Genomic DNA, 19,242 nt, shown 5'->3' on the forward strand with positions numbered 1-19,242 from the left:
AAAGTACCCATTTACTCCTACTCTTTGCTTCCTGTCTGACAACCAGTTCTCAATCCATGTCAGTACACTACCCCCAATCCCATGTGCTCTAACTTTGCACATCAATCTCTTGTGTGGGACCTTGTCGAACGCCTTCTGAAAGTCCAAATATACCACATCAACTGGTTCTCCCTTATCCACTCTACTGGAAACATCCTCAAAAAATTCCAGAAGATTTGTCAAGCATGATTTCCCTTTCACAAATCCATGCTGACTTGGACCTATCATGTCACCTCTTTCCAAATGCACTGCTATGACATCCTTAATAATTGATTCCATCATTTTACCCACTACCGATGTCAGGCTGACCGGTCTATAATTCCCTGTTTTCTCTCTCCCTCCTTTTTTAAAAAGTGGGGTTACATTGGCTACCCTCCACTCCATAGGAACTGATCCAGAGTCAATGGAATGTTGGAAAATGACTGTCAACGCATCCACTATTTCCAAGGCCACCTCCTTAAGTACTCTGGGATGCAGTCCATCAGGCCCTGGGGATTTATCGGCCTTCAATCCCATCAATTTCCCCAACACAATTTCCCGGCTAATAAGGATTTCCCTCAGTTCCTCCTCCTTACTAGACCCCCCGACCCCTTTTATAACCGGAAGGTTGTTCGTGTCCTCCTTCGTGAATACCGAACCAAAGTACTTGTTCAATTGGTCCGCCATTTCTTTGTTCCCCGTTATGACTTCCCCTGATTCTGACTGCAGGGGACCTACGTTTGTCTTTACTAACCTTTTTCTCTTTACATATCTATAGAAAGTTTTGCAATCCGTCTTAATGTTCCCTGCAAGCTTCTTCTCATACTCCATTTTCCCTGCCCTAATCAAACCCTTTGTCCTCCTCTGCTGAGTTCTAAATTTCTCCCAGTCCCCAGGTTCGCTGCTATTTCTGGCCAATTTGTATGCCACTTCCTTGGCTTTAATACTATCCCTGATTTCCCTTGATAGCCACGGTTGAGCCACCTTCCCTTTTTTATTTCTATGCCAGACAGGAATGTACAATTGTTGTAGTTCATCCATGCGGTCTCTAAATGTCTGCCATTGCCCATCCACAGTCAACCCCTTAAGTATCATTCGCCAATCCATCTCAGCCAATTCACGCCTCATACCTTCAAAGTTAGCCTTCTTTAAGTTCTGGACCATGGTCTCTGAATTAACTGTTTCATTCTCCATCCTAATGCAGAATTCCACCATATTATGGTCACTCTTCCCCAAGGGGCCTCGCACAACGAGATTGCTAATTAATCCTTTCTCATTACATAACACCCAGTCTAAGATGGCCTCCCCCCTAGTTGGTTCCTCGACATATTGGTCTAAAAAACCATCCCTTATGCACTCCAGAAAATCCTCCTCCACCGTATTGCTTCCAGTTTGGTTAGCCCAATCTATGTGCATATTAAAGTCACCCATTATAACTGCTGCACCTTTATTGCACGCACCCCTAATTTCCTGTTTGATGCCCTCCCCAACATCACTACTACTGTTTGGAGGTCTGTACACAACTCCCACTAACGTTTTTTGCCCTTTGGTGTTCTGCAGCTCTACCCATATAGATTCCACATCAGCCAAGCTAATGTCCTTCCCCTCTCATTCTTCTAAACTCTAATGTATGAAGGCCCAGTTGATTCAGTCTCTCCTCAAATGACAGTCCAGCCATCCCGGGAATCAGTCTGGTGAACCTTCGCTGCACTCCCTCAATAGCAAGAACGTCCTTCCTCAGATTAGGAGACCAAAACTGAACACAATATTCCAGGTGAAGCCTCACCAAGGCCTTGTACAACTGCAGTAAGACCTCCTTGCTCCTATACTCAAATCCCCTAGCTATAAAGGCCAACATAGCATTTGCCTTCTTCACTGCCCGCTGTACCTGCATGCCAACTTTCAATGACTGATGTACCATGACACCCAGGTCTCGTTGCACCTCCCCTTTTCCTAATCTGCCGCCATTCAGATAATATTCTGTCTTCGTGTTTTTTGCCCCCAAAGTGGATAACCCCACATGTATCCACATTATACTGCATCTGCCATGCACTTGCCCACTCACCTAACCTATCCAAGTCACCCTGCAGCCTCTTAGCGTCCCCCTCACAGCTCACACCGCCACCCAGTTTAGTGTCATCTGCAAACTTGGAGATATTACACTCAATTCTTCTTCTAAATCATTGATGTATATTGTAAAGAGCTGGGGTCCCAGCACTGAGCCCTGCGGCACTCCACTAGTCACTGCCTGCCATTCTGAAAAGGACCCGTTTATCCCGACTCTCTGCTTCCTGTCTGCCAACCAGTTCTCTATCCACATCAATACATTACCCCCAATACCATGTGCTTTGATTTTGCACACCAATCTGTTGTGTGGGAACTTGTCAAAAGCCTTTTGAAAGTCCAAATACACCACATTCACTGGTTCTCCCTTGTCCACTCTACTAGTTACATCCCCAAAAAATTCCAGATTTGTCAAGCATGATTTCCCTTTCATAAATCCATGCTGACTTGGACCGATCCTGTCACTGTTTTCCAAATGCGCTGTTATTTCATCCTTAATAATTGATTCCAACATTTTCCCCACTACTGATGTCAGGCTAACCGGTCTATAATTACCCGCTTTCTCTCTCCCTTCCTTTTTAAAAAGTGGTGTTACATTAGCTACCCTCCAGTCCATAGGAACTGATCCAGAGTCGATAGACTGTTGGAAAATGATCACCAATGCAGCCACTATTTCTAGGGCCATTTCCTTAAGTACTCTGGGATGCAGACTATCAGACCCCGGGGATTTATCGGCCTTCAGTCCCATCCATTTCCCAAACACAATTTCCCGCCTAATAAGAATATCCTTCAGTTCCTCCTTCTAACTAGACCCTTGGTCCCCTAGTACTTCCGGAAGGTTATTTGTGCCTTCCTTCGTGAAGACAAAACCAAAGTATTTGTTCAATTGGTCTGCCATTTCTTTGTTCCCCTTTATAAATTTAACTGAATCCAACTGCAAGGGACCTACGTTTGTCTTCACTAATCTTTTTCTGTTCACATATCTATAGAAGCTTTTGCAGTCAGTTTTTATGTTCCCGGCAAGCTTACTCTCATACTCTATTTTCCCCCTCAATTAAACCCTTTGTCCTCCTCTGCTGAATTCTAAATTTCTCCCAGTCCTCAGGTTTGCTGCTTTTTCTGGCCAATTTATATGCCTCTTCCTTGGATTTAACACTATCCTTAATTTCCCTTGTTAGCCACAGTTGAGTCACCTTCCCCGTTTTATTTTTACTGCAGACAGAGATGTACAATTGCTGAAGTTCATCCATGTGATCTTTAAATGTTTGCCATTGCCTATCCACCGTCAACCCTTTCAGTATCATTTGCCAGTCTATTCAAGCCAATTCACGTCTCATACCATCGAAGTTACCTTTCCTCTGTTCAGGACCTTAGTTTCTGAATTAACTTTGTCACTCTCCGTCTTAATAAAGAATTCTACCATGTTATGGTCACTCTTCCCCAAGGGGCCTCGCACAACAAGATTGCTAATTAGTCCCTTCTCATTACACATCACCCAGTCTAGGATGGCCAGCGCTCTCGTTGGTTCCTCAACATATTGGTCAAGAAAACCATTCCTAATATACTCCAGGAAATCCTCCTCCTCCGCATTGCTACCAGTTTGGTTAGCCCAATCAATATGTAGATTAAAGTCGCCCATGATAACTGCTGTACCTTTATTGCACACATCCCTTATTTCTTGTTTGATGCTGTCCCCAACCTCACTACTACTGTTTGGTAGTCTGTACACAATTCCCACCAGCGTTTTCTGCCCTTTGGTCTTCTGCAGCTCCACCCATACCGATTCCACATCATCCAGGCTAATGTCCCGCCTTACTATTGCATTAATTTCCTCTTTAACCAGCAACCCCACCCCGCCTCCTTTTCCTTTCCTTTACCTGCTGTGTCAAGTTGTGCTCTGGCCGAGTGTGGAGAAGGGGGGAGGGGGAGGGGGAGGGGTTTGTCGGGGGGCGTGTTTGGGATTAACAAGACCCCATTCTCTGAAAGGTGAAAGGTCTTTGCTCTCAGCTTCACTTGCTCTTGTCTTGCAGGTTCATTCAGCACCCAAAGAACTTCGGACACCTGACCACATTTCTGGACAGGAAGGTGAGTCTGGGATTTAGTCATTTCATTGCTTGTTTAGTTACAGAAGGATGTAATTCTGGCAAAACGGACAAGGGCCTGTGTTTCTGTGGGCTGTGCAAATCATCATCATAGGCAGTCCCTCGAAGCGAGGATGACTTGCTTCCACGCCAATAAGGGATGAGTTCACAGGTGTTTCAATGAAGGACCTAATATTCCCGGTCCCGAACTACATCCTGAAGGGTGGAAGATCCCTGTGGTGGATTTTTTTAACGTGGGGTGACCGTTGCACACCAGCCACCACACGGGCTTGACCGAGCGAGGTCTGGGTCCAGTAGCAAGGGTTAACCAGGACGACTGGAGACCTGCTCTGCTGCACACATATCGCAGTGTGGGCTGGTCCGTGCTGCCCCTGGCCCCGATCTCGTGCCTCTCCTGGGCCCCGATCACGTCCCTCCACAGTCTCTCGCCGCTCCTTCGCCCCGACCTCGCTGCTCCTGCTGTACCTGCACACGCTCCAATCACCGACCTGGGCCTTGGTGACATCCCTCTTAACTGCCGTCGCTGTACCTTGTAGTGCTATGCCTCCACTCCGCTCCCAGGCCGCTGCTCACCACTGTGCCCCGACCTGTGTAAATGACCTGTTTAATGGAGCAGTGTGACAGCACAATCCAGCACTATATGGTGTTGTACAATTTGTCCAATTTCTAAATGTGTTACAGACAAATTGCGGTTGTTTTTATTTTGTTTGCAGAAAGTGGCCGACTGTGTCCTTTACTATTACCTATCGAAAAAGAGTCAGAACTATAAAGGACAGCTGAGGCGAAACTATCGACGCAGAGGAAGGAACCAGGTGAGTGAGAGTCTAATCCAGACTCACTCCAGGTGTGAGAGTCTAATCCAGACTCACTCCAGGTGTGAGAGTCTAATCCAGACTCACTCCAGGTGTGAGAGTCTAATCCAGACTCACTCCAGGTGTGAGAGTCTAATCCAGACTCACTCCAGGTGTGAGAGTCTAATCCAGACTCACTCCAGGTGTGAGAGTCTAATCCAGACTCACTCCAGGTGTGAGAGTCTAATCCAGACTCACTCCAGGTGAGTGAGAGTCTAATCCAGACTCACTCCAGGTGTGAGAGTCTAATCCAGACTCACTCCAGGTGTGAGAGTCTAATCCAGACTCACTCCAGGTGTGAGAGTCTAATCCGGACTCACTCCAGGTGTGAGAGTCCAATCCAGACTCACTCCAGGTGTGAGAGTCCAATCCAGACTCACTCCAGGTGTGAGAGTCTAATCCAGACTCACTCCAGGTGTGAGAGTCTAATCCGGACTCACTCCAGGTGTGAGAGTCCAATCCAGACTCACTCCAGGTGTGAGAGTCCAATCCAGACTCACTCCAGGTGTGAGAGTCCAATCCAGACTCACTCCAGGTGTGAGAGTCCAATCCAGACTCACTCCAGGTGTGAGAGTCTAATCCAGACTCACTCCAGGTGTGAGAGTCTAATCCAGACTCACTCCAGGTGTGAGAGTCTAATCCAGACTCACTCCAGGTGTGAGAGTCTAATCCGGACTCACTCCAGGTGTGAAAGTCTAATCCAGACTCACTCCAGGTGTGAGAGTCCAATCCAGACTCACTCCAGGTGTGAGAGTCTAATCCAGACTCACTCCAGGTGTGAGAGTCTAATCCAGACTCACTCCAGGTGTGAGAGTCTAATCCGGACTCACTCCAGGTGTGAGAGTCCAATCCAGACTCACTCCAGGTGTGAGAGTCTAATCCAGACTCACTCCAGGTGTGAGAGTCTAATCCGGACTCACTCCAGGTGTGAGAGTCTAATCCAGACTCACTCCAGGTGTGAGAGTCTAATCCAGACTCACTCCAGGTGTGAGAGTCTAATCCAGACTCACTCCAGGTGTGAGAGTCTAATCCAGACTCACTCCAGGTGTGAGAGTCCAATCCAGACTCACTCCAGGTGTGAGAGTCCAATCCAGACTCACTCCAGGTGTGAGAGTCTAATCCAGACTCACTCCAGGTGTGAGAGTCTAATCCGGACTCACTCCAGGTGTGAGAGTCTAATCCAGACTCACTCCAGGTGTGAGAGTCTAATCCAGACTCACTCCAGGTGTGAGAGTCTAATCCGGACTCACTCCAGGTGTGAGAGTCCAATCCAGACTCACTCCAGGTGTGAGAGTCTAATCCAGACTCACTCCAGGTGTGAGAGTCTAATCCGGACTCACTCCAGGTGTGAGAGTCTAATCCAGACTCACTCCAGGTGTGAGAGTCTAATCCAGACTCACTCCAGGTGTGAGAGTCTAATCCAGACTCACTCCAGGTGTGAGAGTCCAATCCAGACTCACTCCAGGTGTGAGAGTCTAATCCAGACTCACTCCAGGTGTGAGAGTCTAATCCGGACTCACTCCAGGTGTGAAAGTCTAATCTGGACTCACTCCAGGTGTGAGAGTCTAATCTGGACTCACTCCAGGTGTGAGAGTCTAATCCGGACTCACTCCAGGTATGAGAGCCTATTCTGTAGCCATGGGCTGTTTTGTGATCCATGTTTGGGAGGCTGGGATCAGGCAGAGAAAGCGTTCACTGAGGTGGTGCAACATTGCCCCCCTGTGGCTCATTGAGGTGGTGCAGCACTACCCCCCTGTGGCTCATTGAGGTGGTGCAGCACTACCCCCCCTGTGGCTCATTGAGGTGGTGCAGCACTGCCCCCCTGTGGCTCACTGAGGTGGTGCAGCACTGCCCCCCTGTGGCTCACTGAGGTGGTGCAGCACTGCCCCCCTGTGGCTCACTGAGGTGGTGCAGCACTGCCCCCCTGTGGCTCACTGAGGTGGTGCAGCACTGCCCCCCTGTGGCTCACTGAGGTGGTGCAGCACTGCCCCCTGTGATTGTGGCCCGTGTGGTGAGCCACAGTGTTAGTGGCTGCTGTCTCCTGTCACATTGAGTGTGAGGACGTTATACAGCCAGGGTCCTGGGTTGTGGGTCACTCCGGACTCTGCATGCTGGGCTGCCTCGCTATAGACTCCCGACTGTCCAAGAGCTCTAACTGACCACTAGCCCTTTAATTATTCCTAATACACCAGAGTTTAATTACATACACACTGGCCTTGTCCCTCAGCAGTATTGTGTTGTTCCCACTCTGTTATCGGTAAGTGTCTGCTTCTTGCAGTCTGTTCCCAAACAAAACCAGTTCCTTCCGAACTCAGCTGCTCCATCGGGAGCCAGCGGGTCACAGGGAAACTTCACGCTGCGTATACGGGCAGGGTAATATGCACATAGATTGGGCTAACCAAACTGGAAGCAATAAGGTGGAGGAGGATTTCCTGGAGTGCATAAGGGATGGTTTTTTAGACCAATATGTCGAGGAACCAACTAGGGGGGAGGCCACCTTAGACTGGGTGTTGTGTAATGAGAGAGGATTAATTAGCAATCTCGTTGTGCGAGGCCCCTTGGGGAAGAGTGACCATAATATGGTGGAATTCTGCATTAGGATGGAGAATGAAACAGTTAATTCAGAGACCATGGTCCAGAACTTAAAGAAGGGTAACTTTGAAGGTATGAGGCGTGAATTGGCTGGGATAGATTGGCGAATGATACTTAAGGGGTTGACTGTGGATGGGCAATGGCAGACATTTAGAGACCGCATGGATGAACTACAACAATTGTACATTCTTGTCTGGCATAAAAATAAAAAAGGGAAGGTGGCTCAACCGTGGCTATCAAGGGAAATCAGGGATAGTATTAAAGCCAAGGAAGTGGCATACAAATTGGCCAGAAATAGCAGCGAACCCGGGGACTGGGAGAAATTTAGAACTCAGCAGAGGAGGACAAAGGGTTTGATTAGGGCAGGGAAAATGGAGTATGAGAAGAAGCTTGCAGGGAACATTAAGACGGATTGCAAAACTTTCTATAGATATGTAAAGAGAAAAAGGTTAGTAAAGACAAACGTAGGTCCCCTGCAGTCAGAATCAGGGGAAGTCATAACGGGGAACAAATAAATGGCAGACCAATTGAACAAGTACTTTGGTTCGGTATTCACGAAGGAGGACACAAACAACCTTCCGGATATAAAAGGGGTCAGAGGGTCTAGTAAGGAGGAGGAACTGAGGGAAATCCTTATTAGCCGGGAAATTGTGTTGGGGAAATTGATGGGATTGAAGGCCGATAAATCCCCAGGGCCTGATAGACTGCATCCCAGAGTACTTAAGGAGGTGGCCTTGGAAATAGTGGATGCATTGACAGTCATTTTCCAACATTCCATTGACTCTGGATCAGTTCCTATCGAGTGGAGGGTAGCCAATGTAACCCCACTTTTTAAAAAAGGAGGGAGAGAGAAAACAGGGAATTATAGACTGGTCAGCCTGACCTCAGTAGTGGGTAAAATGATGGAATCAATTATTAAGGATGTCATAGCAGTGCATTTGGATAGGTCCAAGTCAGCATGGATTTATGAAAGGGAAATCATGCTTGACAAATCTTCTGGAATTTTTTGAGGATGTTTCCAGTAGAGTGGACAAGGGAGAACCAGTTGATGTGGTATATTTGGACTTTCAGAAGGCTTTCGACAAGGTCCCACACAAGAGATTGATGTGCAAAGTTAGAGCACATGGGATTGGGGGTAGTGTGCTGACGTGGATTGAGAACTGGTTGTCAGACAGGAAGCAAAGAGTAGGAGTAAATGGGTACTTTTCAGAATGGCAGGCAGTGACTAGTGGGGTACCGCAAGGTTCTGTGCTGGGGTCCCAGCTGTTTACACTGTACATTAATGATTTAGATGAGGGGATTAAATGTAGTATCTCCAAATTTGCGGATGACACTAAGTTGGGTGACAGTGTGAGCTGCGAGGAGGATGCTATGAGGCTGCAGAGTGACTTGGATAGGTTAGGTGAGTGGGCAAATGCATGGCAGATGAAGTATAATGTGGATAAATGTGAGGTTATCCACTTTGGTGGTAAAAACAGAGAGACAGACTATTATCTGAATGGTGACAGATTAGGAAAAGGGGAGGTGCAAAGAGACCTGGGTGTCGTGGTACATCAGTCATTGAAGGTTGGCATGCAGGTACAGCAGGCGGTTAAGAAAGCAAATGGCATGTTGGCCTTCATAGCGAGGGGATTTGAGTACAGGGCCTTGGTGAGGCCACACCTGGAGTATTGTGTACAGTTTTGGTCTCCTAACCTGAGGAAGGACATTCTTGCTATTGAGGGAGTGCAGCGAAGGTTCACCAGACTGATTCCCGGGATGGCGGGACTGACCTATCAAGAAAGACTGGATCAACTGGGCTTGTATTCACTGGAGTTCAGAAGAATGAGAGGGGACCTCATAGAAACATTTAAAATTCTGACGGGGTTAGACAGGTTAGATGCAGGAAGAATGTTCCCAATGTTGGGGAAGTCCAGAACCAGAGGTCACATAGAAACATAGAAACATAGAAAATAGGTGCAGGAGCAGGCCATTCAGCCCTTCTAGCCTGCACCGCCATTCAATGAGTTCATGGCTGAACATGAAACTTCAGTACCCCATTCCTGCTTTCTCGCCATAACCCTTGATCCCCCGAGTAGTAAGGACTTCATCTAACTCACTTTTGAATATATTTAGTGAATTGGCCTCAACTACTTTCTGTGGTAGAGAATTCCACAGGTTCACCACTCTCTGGGTGAAGAAGTTTCTCCTCATCTCGGTCCTAAATGGCTTACCCCTTATCCTCAGACTGTGACCCCTGGTTCTGGACTTCCCCAACATTGGGAACATTCTTTCTGCATCTAACCTGTCTAAACCCGTCAGAATTTTAAACGTTTCTATGAGGTCCCCTCTCATTCTTCTGAACTCCAGTGAATACAATCCCAATTGATCCAATCTTTCTTGATAGGTCAGTCCCGCCATCCCGGGAATCAGTCTGGTGAACCTTCGCTGCACTCCCTCAATAGCAAGAATGTCCTTCCTCAAGTTAGGAGACCAAAACTGTACACAATACTCCAGGTGTGGCCTCACCAAGGCCCTGTACAACTGTAGCAACACCTCCCTGCCCCTGTATTCAAATCCCCTCGCTATGAAGGCCAACATGCCATTTGCTTTCTTAACCGCCTGCTGTACCTGCATGCCAACCTTCAATGACTGATGTACCATGACACCCAGGTCTCGTTGCACCTTCCCTTTTCCTAATCTGTCACCATTCAGATAATAGTCTGTCTCTCTGTTTTTACCACCAAAGTGGATAACCTCACATTTATCCACATTATACTTCATCTGCCATGCATTTGCCCACTCACCTAACCTATCCAAGTCACTCTGCAGCCTAATAGCATCCTCCTCGCAGCTCACACTGCCACCCAACTTAGTATCATCCGCAAATTTGGAGATACTGCATTTAATCCCCTCGTCTAAATCATTAATATACAATGTAAACAGCTGGGGCCCCAGCACAGAACCTTGTGGTACCCCACTAGTCACTGCCTGCCATTCTGAAAAGTACCCGTTTACTCCTACTCTTTGCTTCCTGTCTGACAACCAGTTCTCAATCCACGTCAGCACACTACCCCCAATCCCATGTGCTTTAACTTTGCACATTAATCTCTTGTGTGGGACCTTGTCGAAAGCCTTCTGAAAGTCCAAATATACCACATCAACTGGTTCTCCCTTGTCCACTTTACTGGAAACATCCTCAAAAAATTCCAGAAGATTTGTCAAGCATGATTTCCCTTTCACAAATCCATGCTGACTTGGACCTATCATGTCACCATTTTCCAGATGCACTGCTATGACATCCTTAATAATTGATTCCATCACTTTACCCACTACTGAGGTCAGGCTGACCGGTCTATAATTCCCTGTTTTCTCTCTCCCTCCTTTTTTAAAAAGTGGGGTTACATTTGCTACCCTCCACTCCATAGGAACTGATCACAGTCTAAGGATAAGGGGGAAGCCATGTAGGACCGAGATGCGGAGGAACTTCTTCACCCAGAGAGTGGTGAACCTGTGGAATTCTCTACCACAGAAAGTTGTTGAGGCCAATTCACTAAATATATTCAAAAAGAAGTTAGATGAAGTCCTTACTACTCGGGGGATCAAGGGGTATGGCGAGAAAGCAGGAATGGGGTACTGAAGTTGAATGTTCAGCCATGAACTCATTGAATGGTGGTGCAGGCTAGAAGGGCCGAATGGCCTACTCCTGCACCTATTTTCTATGTTTCTATGTTTCTATGTTTCTATGTCTGATGGCAAAGGGGCAACTAATAATGGTCAGTATTTCAACCAACTTTGCTCTATCTCCATTGGTACTCTCTCTATCTATCTCTCTCTCTGTCTTCCTCGCTCTATCTATCTGTCTCTCTCTCTCTCTATACCTCTCTCTATACCTTCTCTCCATCTCTCACTATCTCTCTCTCTCTCTCTGTATCCTCTCTGTCTCTCTCTCTCTCTCCCCCTATCTCTCCCTCTCTGTCTCTCTCCCTCCCTGTCTCTCTCCCTCCCTGTCTCTCTCCCTCCCAGTCTCTCTCCCTCCCTGTCTCTCTCCCTCCCTGTCTCTCTCCCTCCCTGTCTCTCTCCCTCCCTGTCTCTCTCCCTCCCTGTCTCTCTCCCTCCCTGTCTCTCTCCCTCCCTGTCTCTCTCCCTCCCTGTCTCTCTCCCTCCCTGTCTCTCTCCCTCCCTGTCTCTCTCCCTCCCTGTCTCTCTCCGTCTCTCTCTCTCTCCGTCTCTCTCTCTCTCTCTCTCCCTCTCTCTCTCTCTGTCTCTCTCTCTCTCTCTCTCTCTCTCTCTGTCTCTCTCTCTCTCTCCGTCTCTCTCTCTCTCTCTCCGTCTCTCTCTCTCTCTCTCCGTCTCTCTCTCTCTCTCTGTCTCTCTCTCTCTCTCTCTCCGCCTCTCTCTCTCTCTCTCTCTCCGTCTCTCTCTCTCTCTCTCCGTCTCTCTCTCTCTCTCTCTCCGCCTCTCTCTCTCTCTCTCTCTCTCTCTCCGTCTCTCTCTCTCTCTCTCCGTCTCTCTCTCTCTCTCTCCGTCTCTCTCTGTTTCTCTCCATCCCTCTCTCTCCGCCTCTCTCATAGGGGATCTCATAGAAACATATAAGATTCTGATGGGACGGGACAGGTAATATGCAAGAATGTTCCCGATGTTGGGGAAGTCCAGAACCAGGCGACACAGTCTAAGGATAAGGGGTAGGCCATTTAGGACCGAGATGAGGAGAAACTTCTTCACTCAGAGTTGTTAACCTGTGGAATTCCCTGCCGCAGAGAGTTGTTGATGCCAGTTCATTGGAGATATTCAAGAGGGAGTTAGATATGGCCCTTACGGCTAAAGGGATCAAGGGGTATAGAGAGAAAGCAGGAAAGGGGTACTGAGAGAATGTTCAGCCATGATCTTATTAAATGGTGGTGCAGGCTCGAAGGGCCGAATGGCCTACTCCTGCACCTATTTTCTATGTTTCTATGTTTCTCTCTCTCTCTCTCTCTCTCTGTATCTCAGATTTCTAAATTTTGATTTATGAAGCTCAGGAAAATACAAAACAGAATTGAATCCCATTGGATAATCAGTGGCTGGGAATGGCTGAGATATTCTGGACTCTACACATTTATTGAGTGGTTTGGCTCCGTGTAACAGCTGCAATTGAGGAGTGCAATGGAGTTGCAGCCTGCAGTGAGCCGGGCGACGGGCAGTGAGCCGGGCGACGGGCAGTGATCGGGCGACGGGCAGTGATCGGGCGACGGGCAGTGAGCCGGGCGACGGGCAGTGATCGGGCGACGGGCAGTGATCGGGCGACGGGCAGTGATCGGGCGACGGGCAGTGATCGGGCGACGGGCAGTGAGCCGGGCGACGGGCAGTGAGCCGGGCGACGGGCAGTGAGCCGGGCGACGGGCAGTGAGCCGGGCGACGGGCAGTGTTCGGGCGACGGCCAGTGATCGGGCGACGGGCAGTGATCGGGCGACGGGCAGTGATCGGGCGACGGGCAGTGATCGGGCGACGGGCAGTGATCGGGCGACGGGCAGTGAGCCGGGCGACGGGCAGTGATCGGGCGACGGGCAGTGTTCGGGCGACGGCCAGTGATCGGGCGACGGGCAGTGTTCGGGCGACGGGCAGTGATCGGGCGACGGGCAGTGTTTGGGCGACGGGCAGTGATCGGGCGACGGGCAGTGTTCGGGCGACGGGCAGTGAGACGGGCGACGGGCAGTGATCGGGCGACGGGCAGTGAGCCGGGCGACGGGCAGTGTTCGGGCGACGGGCAGTGTTCGGGCGACGGGCAGTGATCGGGCGACGGGCAGTGAGCCGGGCGACGGGCAGTGAGCGGGCGACGGGCAGTGAGCCGGGCGACGGGCAGTGTTCGGGCGACGGGCAGTGAGCTGGGCGACGGGCAGTGAGCGGGCGACGGGCAGTGAGCCGGGCGACGGGCAGTGTTCGGGCGACGGGCAGTGTTCGGGCGACGGGCAGTGATCGGGCGACGGGCAGTGATCGGGCGACGGGCAGTGTTCGGGCGACGGGCAGTGTTCGGGCGACGGGCAGTGAGCCGGGCGACGGGCAGTGTTCGGGCGATGGGCAGTGATCGGGCGACGGGCAGTGTTCGGGCGACGGGCAGTGTTCGGGCGACGGCCAGTGATCGGGCGACGGGCAGTGAGCCGGGCGACGGGCAGTGAGCCGGGCGACGGGCAGTGAGCCGGGCGACGGGCAGTGAGCCGGGCGACGGGCAGTGATCGGGCGACGGGCAGTGAGCCGGGCGACGGGCAGTGATCGGGCGACGGGCAGTGAGCCGGGCGACGGGCAGTGATCGGGCGACGGGCAGTGAGCCGGGCGACGGGCAGTGATCGGGCGACGGGCAGTGATCGGGCGACGGGCAGTGAGCCGGGCGACGGGCAGTGATCGGGCGACGGGCAGTGAGCCGGGCGACGGGCAGTGAGCGGGCGACGGGCAGTGATCGGGCGACGGGCAGTGAGCCGGGCGACGGCCAGTGATCGGGCGACGGGCAGTGAGCCGGGCGACGGGCAGTGTTCGGGCGACGGCCAGTGATCGGGTGACGGGCAGTGATCGGGCGACGGGCAGTGAGCCGGGCGACGGCCAGTGATCGGGCGACGGGCAGTGAGCCGGGCGACGGGCAGTGAGCCGGGTGACGGGCAGTGCGACGGGCAGTGAGCCGGGCGACGGGCAGTGAGCCGGGTGACGGGCAGTGCGACGGGCAGTGAGCCGGGCGACGGGCAGTGAGCCGGGCGACGGGCAGTGAGCCGGGCGACGGGCAGTGAGACGGGCGACGGGCAGTGATCGGGCGACCGGCAGTGTTCGGGCGACGGGCAGTGAGTGGGCGACGGGCAGTGATCGGGCGACGGGCAGTGAGACGGGCGACGGGCAGTGAGCCGGGCGACGGGCAGTGATCGGGCGACGGGCAGTGAGCCGGGCGACGGGCAGTGATCGGGCGACGGGCAGTGATCGGGCGACGGGCAGTGAGCCGGGCGACGGGCAGTGATCGGGCGACGGGCAGTGTTCGGGCGACGGGCAGTGTTCGGGCGACGGGCAGTGATCGGGCGACGGCCAGTGATCGGGCGACGGGCAGTGATCGGGCGACGGGCAGTGATCGGGCGACGGGCAGTGATCGGGCGACGGGCAGTGATCGGGCGACGGGCAGTGAGCCGGGCGACGGGCAGTGATCGGGCGACGGGCAGTGTTCGGGCGACGGGCAGTGAGCCGGGCGACGGGCAGTGAGCCGGGCGACGGGCAGTGAGCGGGCGACGGGCAGTGAGCGGGCGACGGGCAGTGATCGGGCGACGGGCAGTGAGCGGGCGACGGGCAGTGAGACGGGCGACGGGCAGTGAGCCGGGCGACGGGCAGTGAGCGGGCGACGGGCAGTGTTCGGGCGACGGGCAGTGAGCCGGGCGACGGGCAGTGAGCCGGGCGACGGGCAGTGAGCCGGGCGACGGGCAGTGATCGGGCGACGGGCAGTGAGCGGGCGACGGGCAGTGAGCCGGGCGACGGGCAGTGATCGGGCGACGGGCAGTGAGCCGGGCGACGGGCAGTGAGCCGGGCGACGGGCAGTGATCGGGCGACGGCCAGTGATCGGGCGACGGGCAGTGTTCGGGCGACGGCCAGTGATCGGGCGACGGCCAGTGATCGGGCGACGGCCAGTGATCGGGCGACGGGCAGTGTTCGGGCGACGGCCAGTGATCGGGCGACGGGCAGTGTTCGGGCGACGGGCAGTGATCGGGCGACGGGCAGTGATCGGGCGACGGGCAGTGATCGGGCGACGGGCAGTGATCGGGCGACGGGCAGTGATCGGGCGACGGGCAGTGATCGGGCGACGGGCAGTGTTCGGGCGACGGGCAGTGATCGGGCGACGGGCAGTGATCGGGCGACGGGCAGTGATCGGGCGACGGGCAGTGTTCGGGCGACGGGCAGTGTTCGGGCGACGGGCAGTGATCGGGCGATCGGGCAGTGTTCGGGCGACGGGCAGTGATCGGGCGACGGGCAGTGAGCCGGGCGACGGGCAGTGTTCGGGCGACGGGCAGTGTTCGGGCGACGGGCAGTGATCGGGCGACGGGCAGTGATCGGGCGACGGGCAGTGTTCGGGCGACGGGCAGTGTTCGGGCGACGGGCAGTGATCGGGCGATCGGGCAGTGTTCGGGCGACGGGCAGTGATCGGGCGACGGGCAGTGAGCCGGGCGACGGGCAGTGTTCGGGCGACGGGCAGTGAGCCGGGCGACGGGCAGTGATCGGGCGACGGGCAGTGATCGGGCGACGGGCAGTGAGCCGGGCGACGGGCAGTGATCGGGCGACGGGCAGTGTTCGGGCGACGGGCAGTGTTCGGGCGACGGGCAGTGTTCGGGCGACGGGCAGTGATCGGGCGACGGCCAGTGATCGGGCGACGGGCAGTGATCGGGCGACGGGCAGTGATCGGGCGACGGGCAGTGATCGGGCGACGGGCAGTGATCGGGCGACGGGCAGTGATCGGGCGACGGGCAGTGAGCCGGGCGACGGGCAGTGATCGGGCGACGGGCAGTGTTCGGGCGACGGGCAGTGAGCCGGGCGACGGGCAGTGAGCCGGGCGACGGGCAGTGAGCGGGCGACGGGCAGTGAGCGGGCGACGGGCAGTGATCGGGCGACGGGCAGTGAGCGGGCGACGGGAAGTGAGACGGGCGACGGCAGTGAGCCGGGCGACGGGCAGTGAGCGGGGCGACGGGCAGTGTTCGGGCGACGGGCAGTGAGCCGGGCGACGGGCAGTGAGCCGGGCGACGGGCAGTGAGCCGGGCGACGGGCAGTGATCGGGCGACGGGCAGTGAGCGGGCGACGGGCAGTGAGCCGGGCGACGGGCAGTGATCGGGCGACGGGCAGTGAGCCGGGCGACGGGCAGTGAGCCGGGCGACGGGCAGTGATCGGGCGACGGGCAGTGATCGGGCGACGGCCAGTGATCGGGCGACGGGCAGTGTTCGGGCGACGGCCAGTGATCGGGCGACGGCCAGTGATCGGGCGACGGCCAGTGATCGGGCGACGGGCAGTGTTCGGGCGACGGCCAGTGATCGGGCGACGGGCAGTGTTCGGGCGACGGGCAGTGATCGGGCGACGGGCAGTGATCGGGCGACGGGCAGTGATCGGGCGACGGGCAGTGATCGGGCGACGGGCAGTGATCGGGCGACGGGCAGTGTTCGGGCGACGGGCAGTGATCGGGCGACGGGCAGTGATCGGGCGACGGGCAGTGATCGGGCGACGGGCAGTGTTCGGGCGACGGGCAGTGTTCGGGCGACGGGCAGTGATCGGGCGATCGGGCAGTGTTCGGGCGACGGGCAGTGATCGGGCGACGGGCAGTGAGCCGGGCGACGGGCAGTGTTCGGGCGACGGGCAGTGTTCGGGCGACGGGCAGTGATCGGGCGACGGGCAGTGTTCGGGCGACGGGCAGTGTTCGGGCGACGGGCAGTGATCGGGCGATCGGGCAGTGTTCGGGCGACGGGCAGTGATCGGGCGACGGGCAGTGAGCCGGGCGACGGGCAGTGTTCGGGCGACCGGCAGTGTTCGGGCGACGGGCAGTGATCGGGCGACGGGCAGTGATCGGGCGACGGGCAGTGTTCGGGCGACGGGCAGTGATCGGGCGACGGGCAGTGATCGGGCGACGGGCAGTGTTCGGGCGACGGGCAGTGATCGGGCGACGGGCAGTGAGCCGGGCGACGGGCAGTGATCGGGCGACGGGCAGTGTTCGGGCGACGGGCAGTGTTCGGGCGACGGGCAGTGATCGGGCGATCGGGCGACGGGCAGTGATCGGGCGACGGGCAGTGATCGGGCGACGGGCAGTGATCGGGCGACGGGCAGTGAGCCGGGCGACGGGCAGTGAGCCGGGCGACGGGCAGTGATCGGGCGACGGGCAGTGATCGGGCGACGGGCAGTGAGCCGGGCGACGGGCAGTGATCGGGCGACGGGCAGTGATCGGGCGACGGGCAGTGAGCCGGGCGACGGGCAGTGATCGGGCGACGGGCAGTGAGCCGGGCGACGGGCAGTGAGCCGGGCGACGGGCAGTGAGACGGGCAACGGGCAGTGAGCCGGGCAGGAACCCCGTTCACACAGTGACTGCTTTCCTCTGAAGAAATTTTCAGCAATAATTGCCGCTTAAATATTTTATGAAAATGGCAGCAGCAAATTGCCGGATATTGTGGAAGCCAGTTATCGAACCACGGAGAAATCTTGAGACTGAAAAAAGTTTGCCAATGAATTGGGAGAGTTCGATAAACGATATTGTGAATGTAAGTTAGTGGGTTACAGTGACTGGGAGAGAGCAGAGCGAGAGTTTGGGAGTTTCCACACACAGCAGTCCCACCTTCCCCGAGTCTCAGTAAAGGGGTTCAGTTCACTGACTGACTGACTGTGGGGAGCTTGCAATTGGGACTGAGAGTCTGACACGTGCTGGAGTTACATCAGTTACACACTGTGTGCAACACTTGGCCACAGAAACTGATACCCAACACATCACTCATCATATCACCGACCGATCCAACCCGCTTCTCCCATTCCGACCCCTGTCCCACCCTCCCCCCGCTCTCCTCCCTCCCCCTCCCCCCTCCAACCCCTCCCCCCACTTCCCCCGCTATCCTCCCTCCCCCTCCAACCTCCCCTCCTCCCCCTCCCTCTCTCCCTCCCCCTCCCTCTCTCCCTCCCCCTCTCTCCCTCCCCCTCTCTCCCTCCCCCTCTCTCCCTCCCTCTCTCTCCACCCTTCTCTCCCACTTCCTTCTTCCCTCCCACCCTCCCCCTCCCCTTCCCTCCCTCCCTGTCTCTCTCTCCCTCCCTGTCTCTCTCTCACTCTCTCTCTCTTTCTCGCCCTCCCTCCCTCTCTCTTCCTCCCTCTCTCTCTCCCTCCCTCCCTCCCACTCTCCCTCCCTCCCGTGCCCCCCCTCTCTCCCTCCCTCCCTCCCTCCCACTCGCCCTCCCTCCCACGCCCCCCCTCTCTCTCTCCCTCCCTCCCGCCCGCGCCCACTCTCTCCCTCCCTCCCTCCCACTCTCTCTCTCTCCCTCCCTCCCACTCTCTCTCTCTCCCTCCCACCCCCTCTCTCTCTCTCTCTCCCTTCCTCCCTCCCCCTCTCTCTCTCCCTCCCTCCCTCCCTCCCACTCTCCCTCCCTCCCGCGCCCTCCTCTCTCTCTCCCTCCCGCGCTCTCTCTCTCTAATCTCGCTCTGTTTCTGTCTCTTCTCACTCCATCTCTCCTTTTATTGTCTTTTTTCGTTCTCTCTCTTTCTCTGACTCCTCTTTGTTTCCTTTCTTTCTCTACTCCTCGGATGATATTGAAAGGCTTGTGGAGCAGGTGGAAGGGTCAGTGAGCGGGTGTGAGTGTGTGCCGCGAGTATTGAGCGAGCTGGGCCGATTAAATTGCTGCAACTCGGCCAGAATCCTGATGGGTCGTCTCGCTCAACTCCTAATCTGTTCGCAAATCGATTATCCATTCTCTACCTCCCCATCACTGCCCGTCTAACTACCCACACATTCTCTCTCTCCCCATCACTGCCCGTCTAACTAGCCACACATTATCTCTCCCCATCGCTGCCCGTCGAACCACCCACACATTCTCCCTCCTTATCGCTACCCGTCTAACTACCCACACATTCTCTCTCTCCCTATCACTGCCCGTCTAACTAGCCACACATTCTCTCTCTCCCC

The 19,242-nt window shown here is 55.1% G+C and overlaps 1 protein-coding gene across 1 annotated transcript in view; it reads left to right on the plus strand.

Annotated features, from left to right (window-relative positions):
- LOC139242075 (nuclear receptor corepressor 2-like) overlaps positions 1 to 19,242 on the plus strand; it is a gene marked incomplete at both ends in the record, with an annotated part of 91,439 nt that overhangs the window by 30,069 nt on the left and 42,128 nt on the right. Inside the window, 2 exons of the mRNA XM_070870224.1 lie at positions 4,113 to 4,167; positions 4,898 to 4,996. Of these exons, the coding sequence (XP_070726325.1) occupies positions 4,113 to 4,167; positions 4,898 to 4,996 (154 nt within the window). The remainder of the gene's footprint in view (positions 1 to 4,112; positions 4,168 to 4,897; positions 4,997 to 19,242) is intronic.

The sequence above is a fragment of the Pristiophorus japonicus genome, unplaced genomic scaffold, assembly GCF_044704955.1.
Source record: "Pristiophorus japonicus isolate sPriJap1 unplaced genomic scaffold, sPriJap1.hap1 HAP1_SCAFFOLD_1195, whole genome shotgun sequence".
NCBI classification, from domain to species: domain Eukaryota; kingdom Metazoa; phylum Chordata; class Chondrichthyes; family Pristiophoridae; genus Pristiophorus; species Pristiophorus japonicus.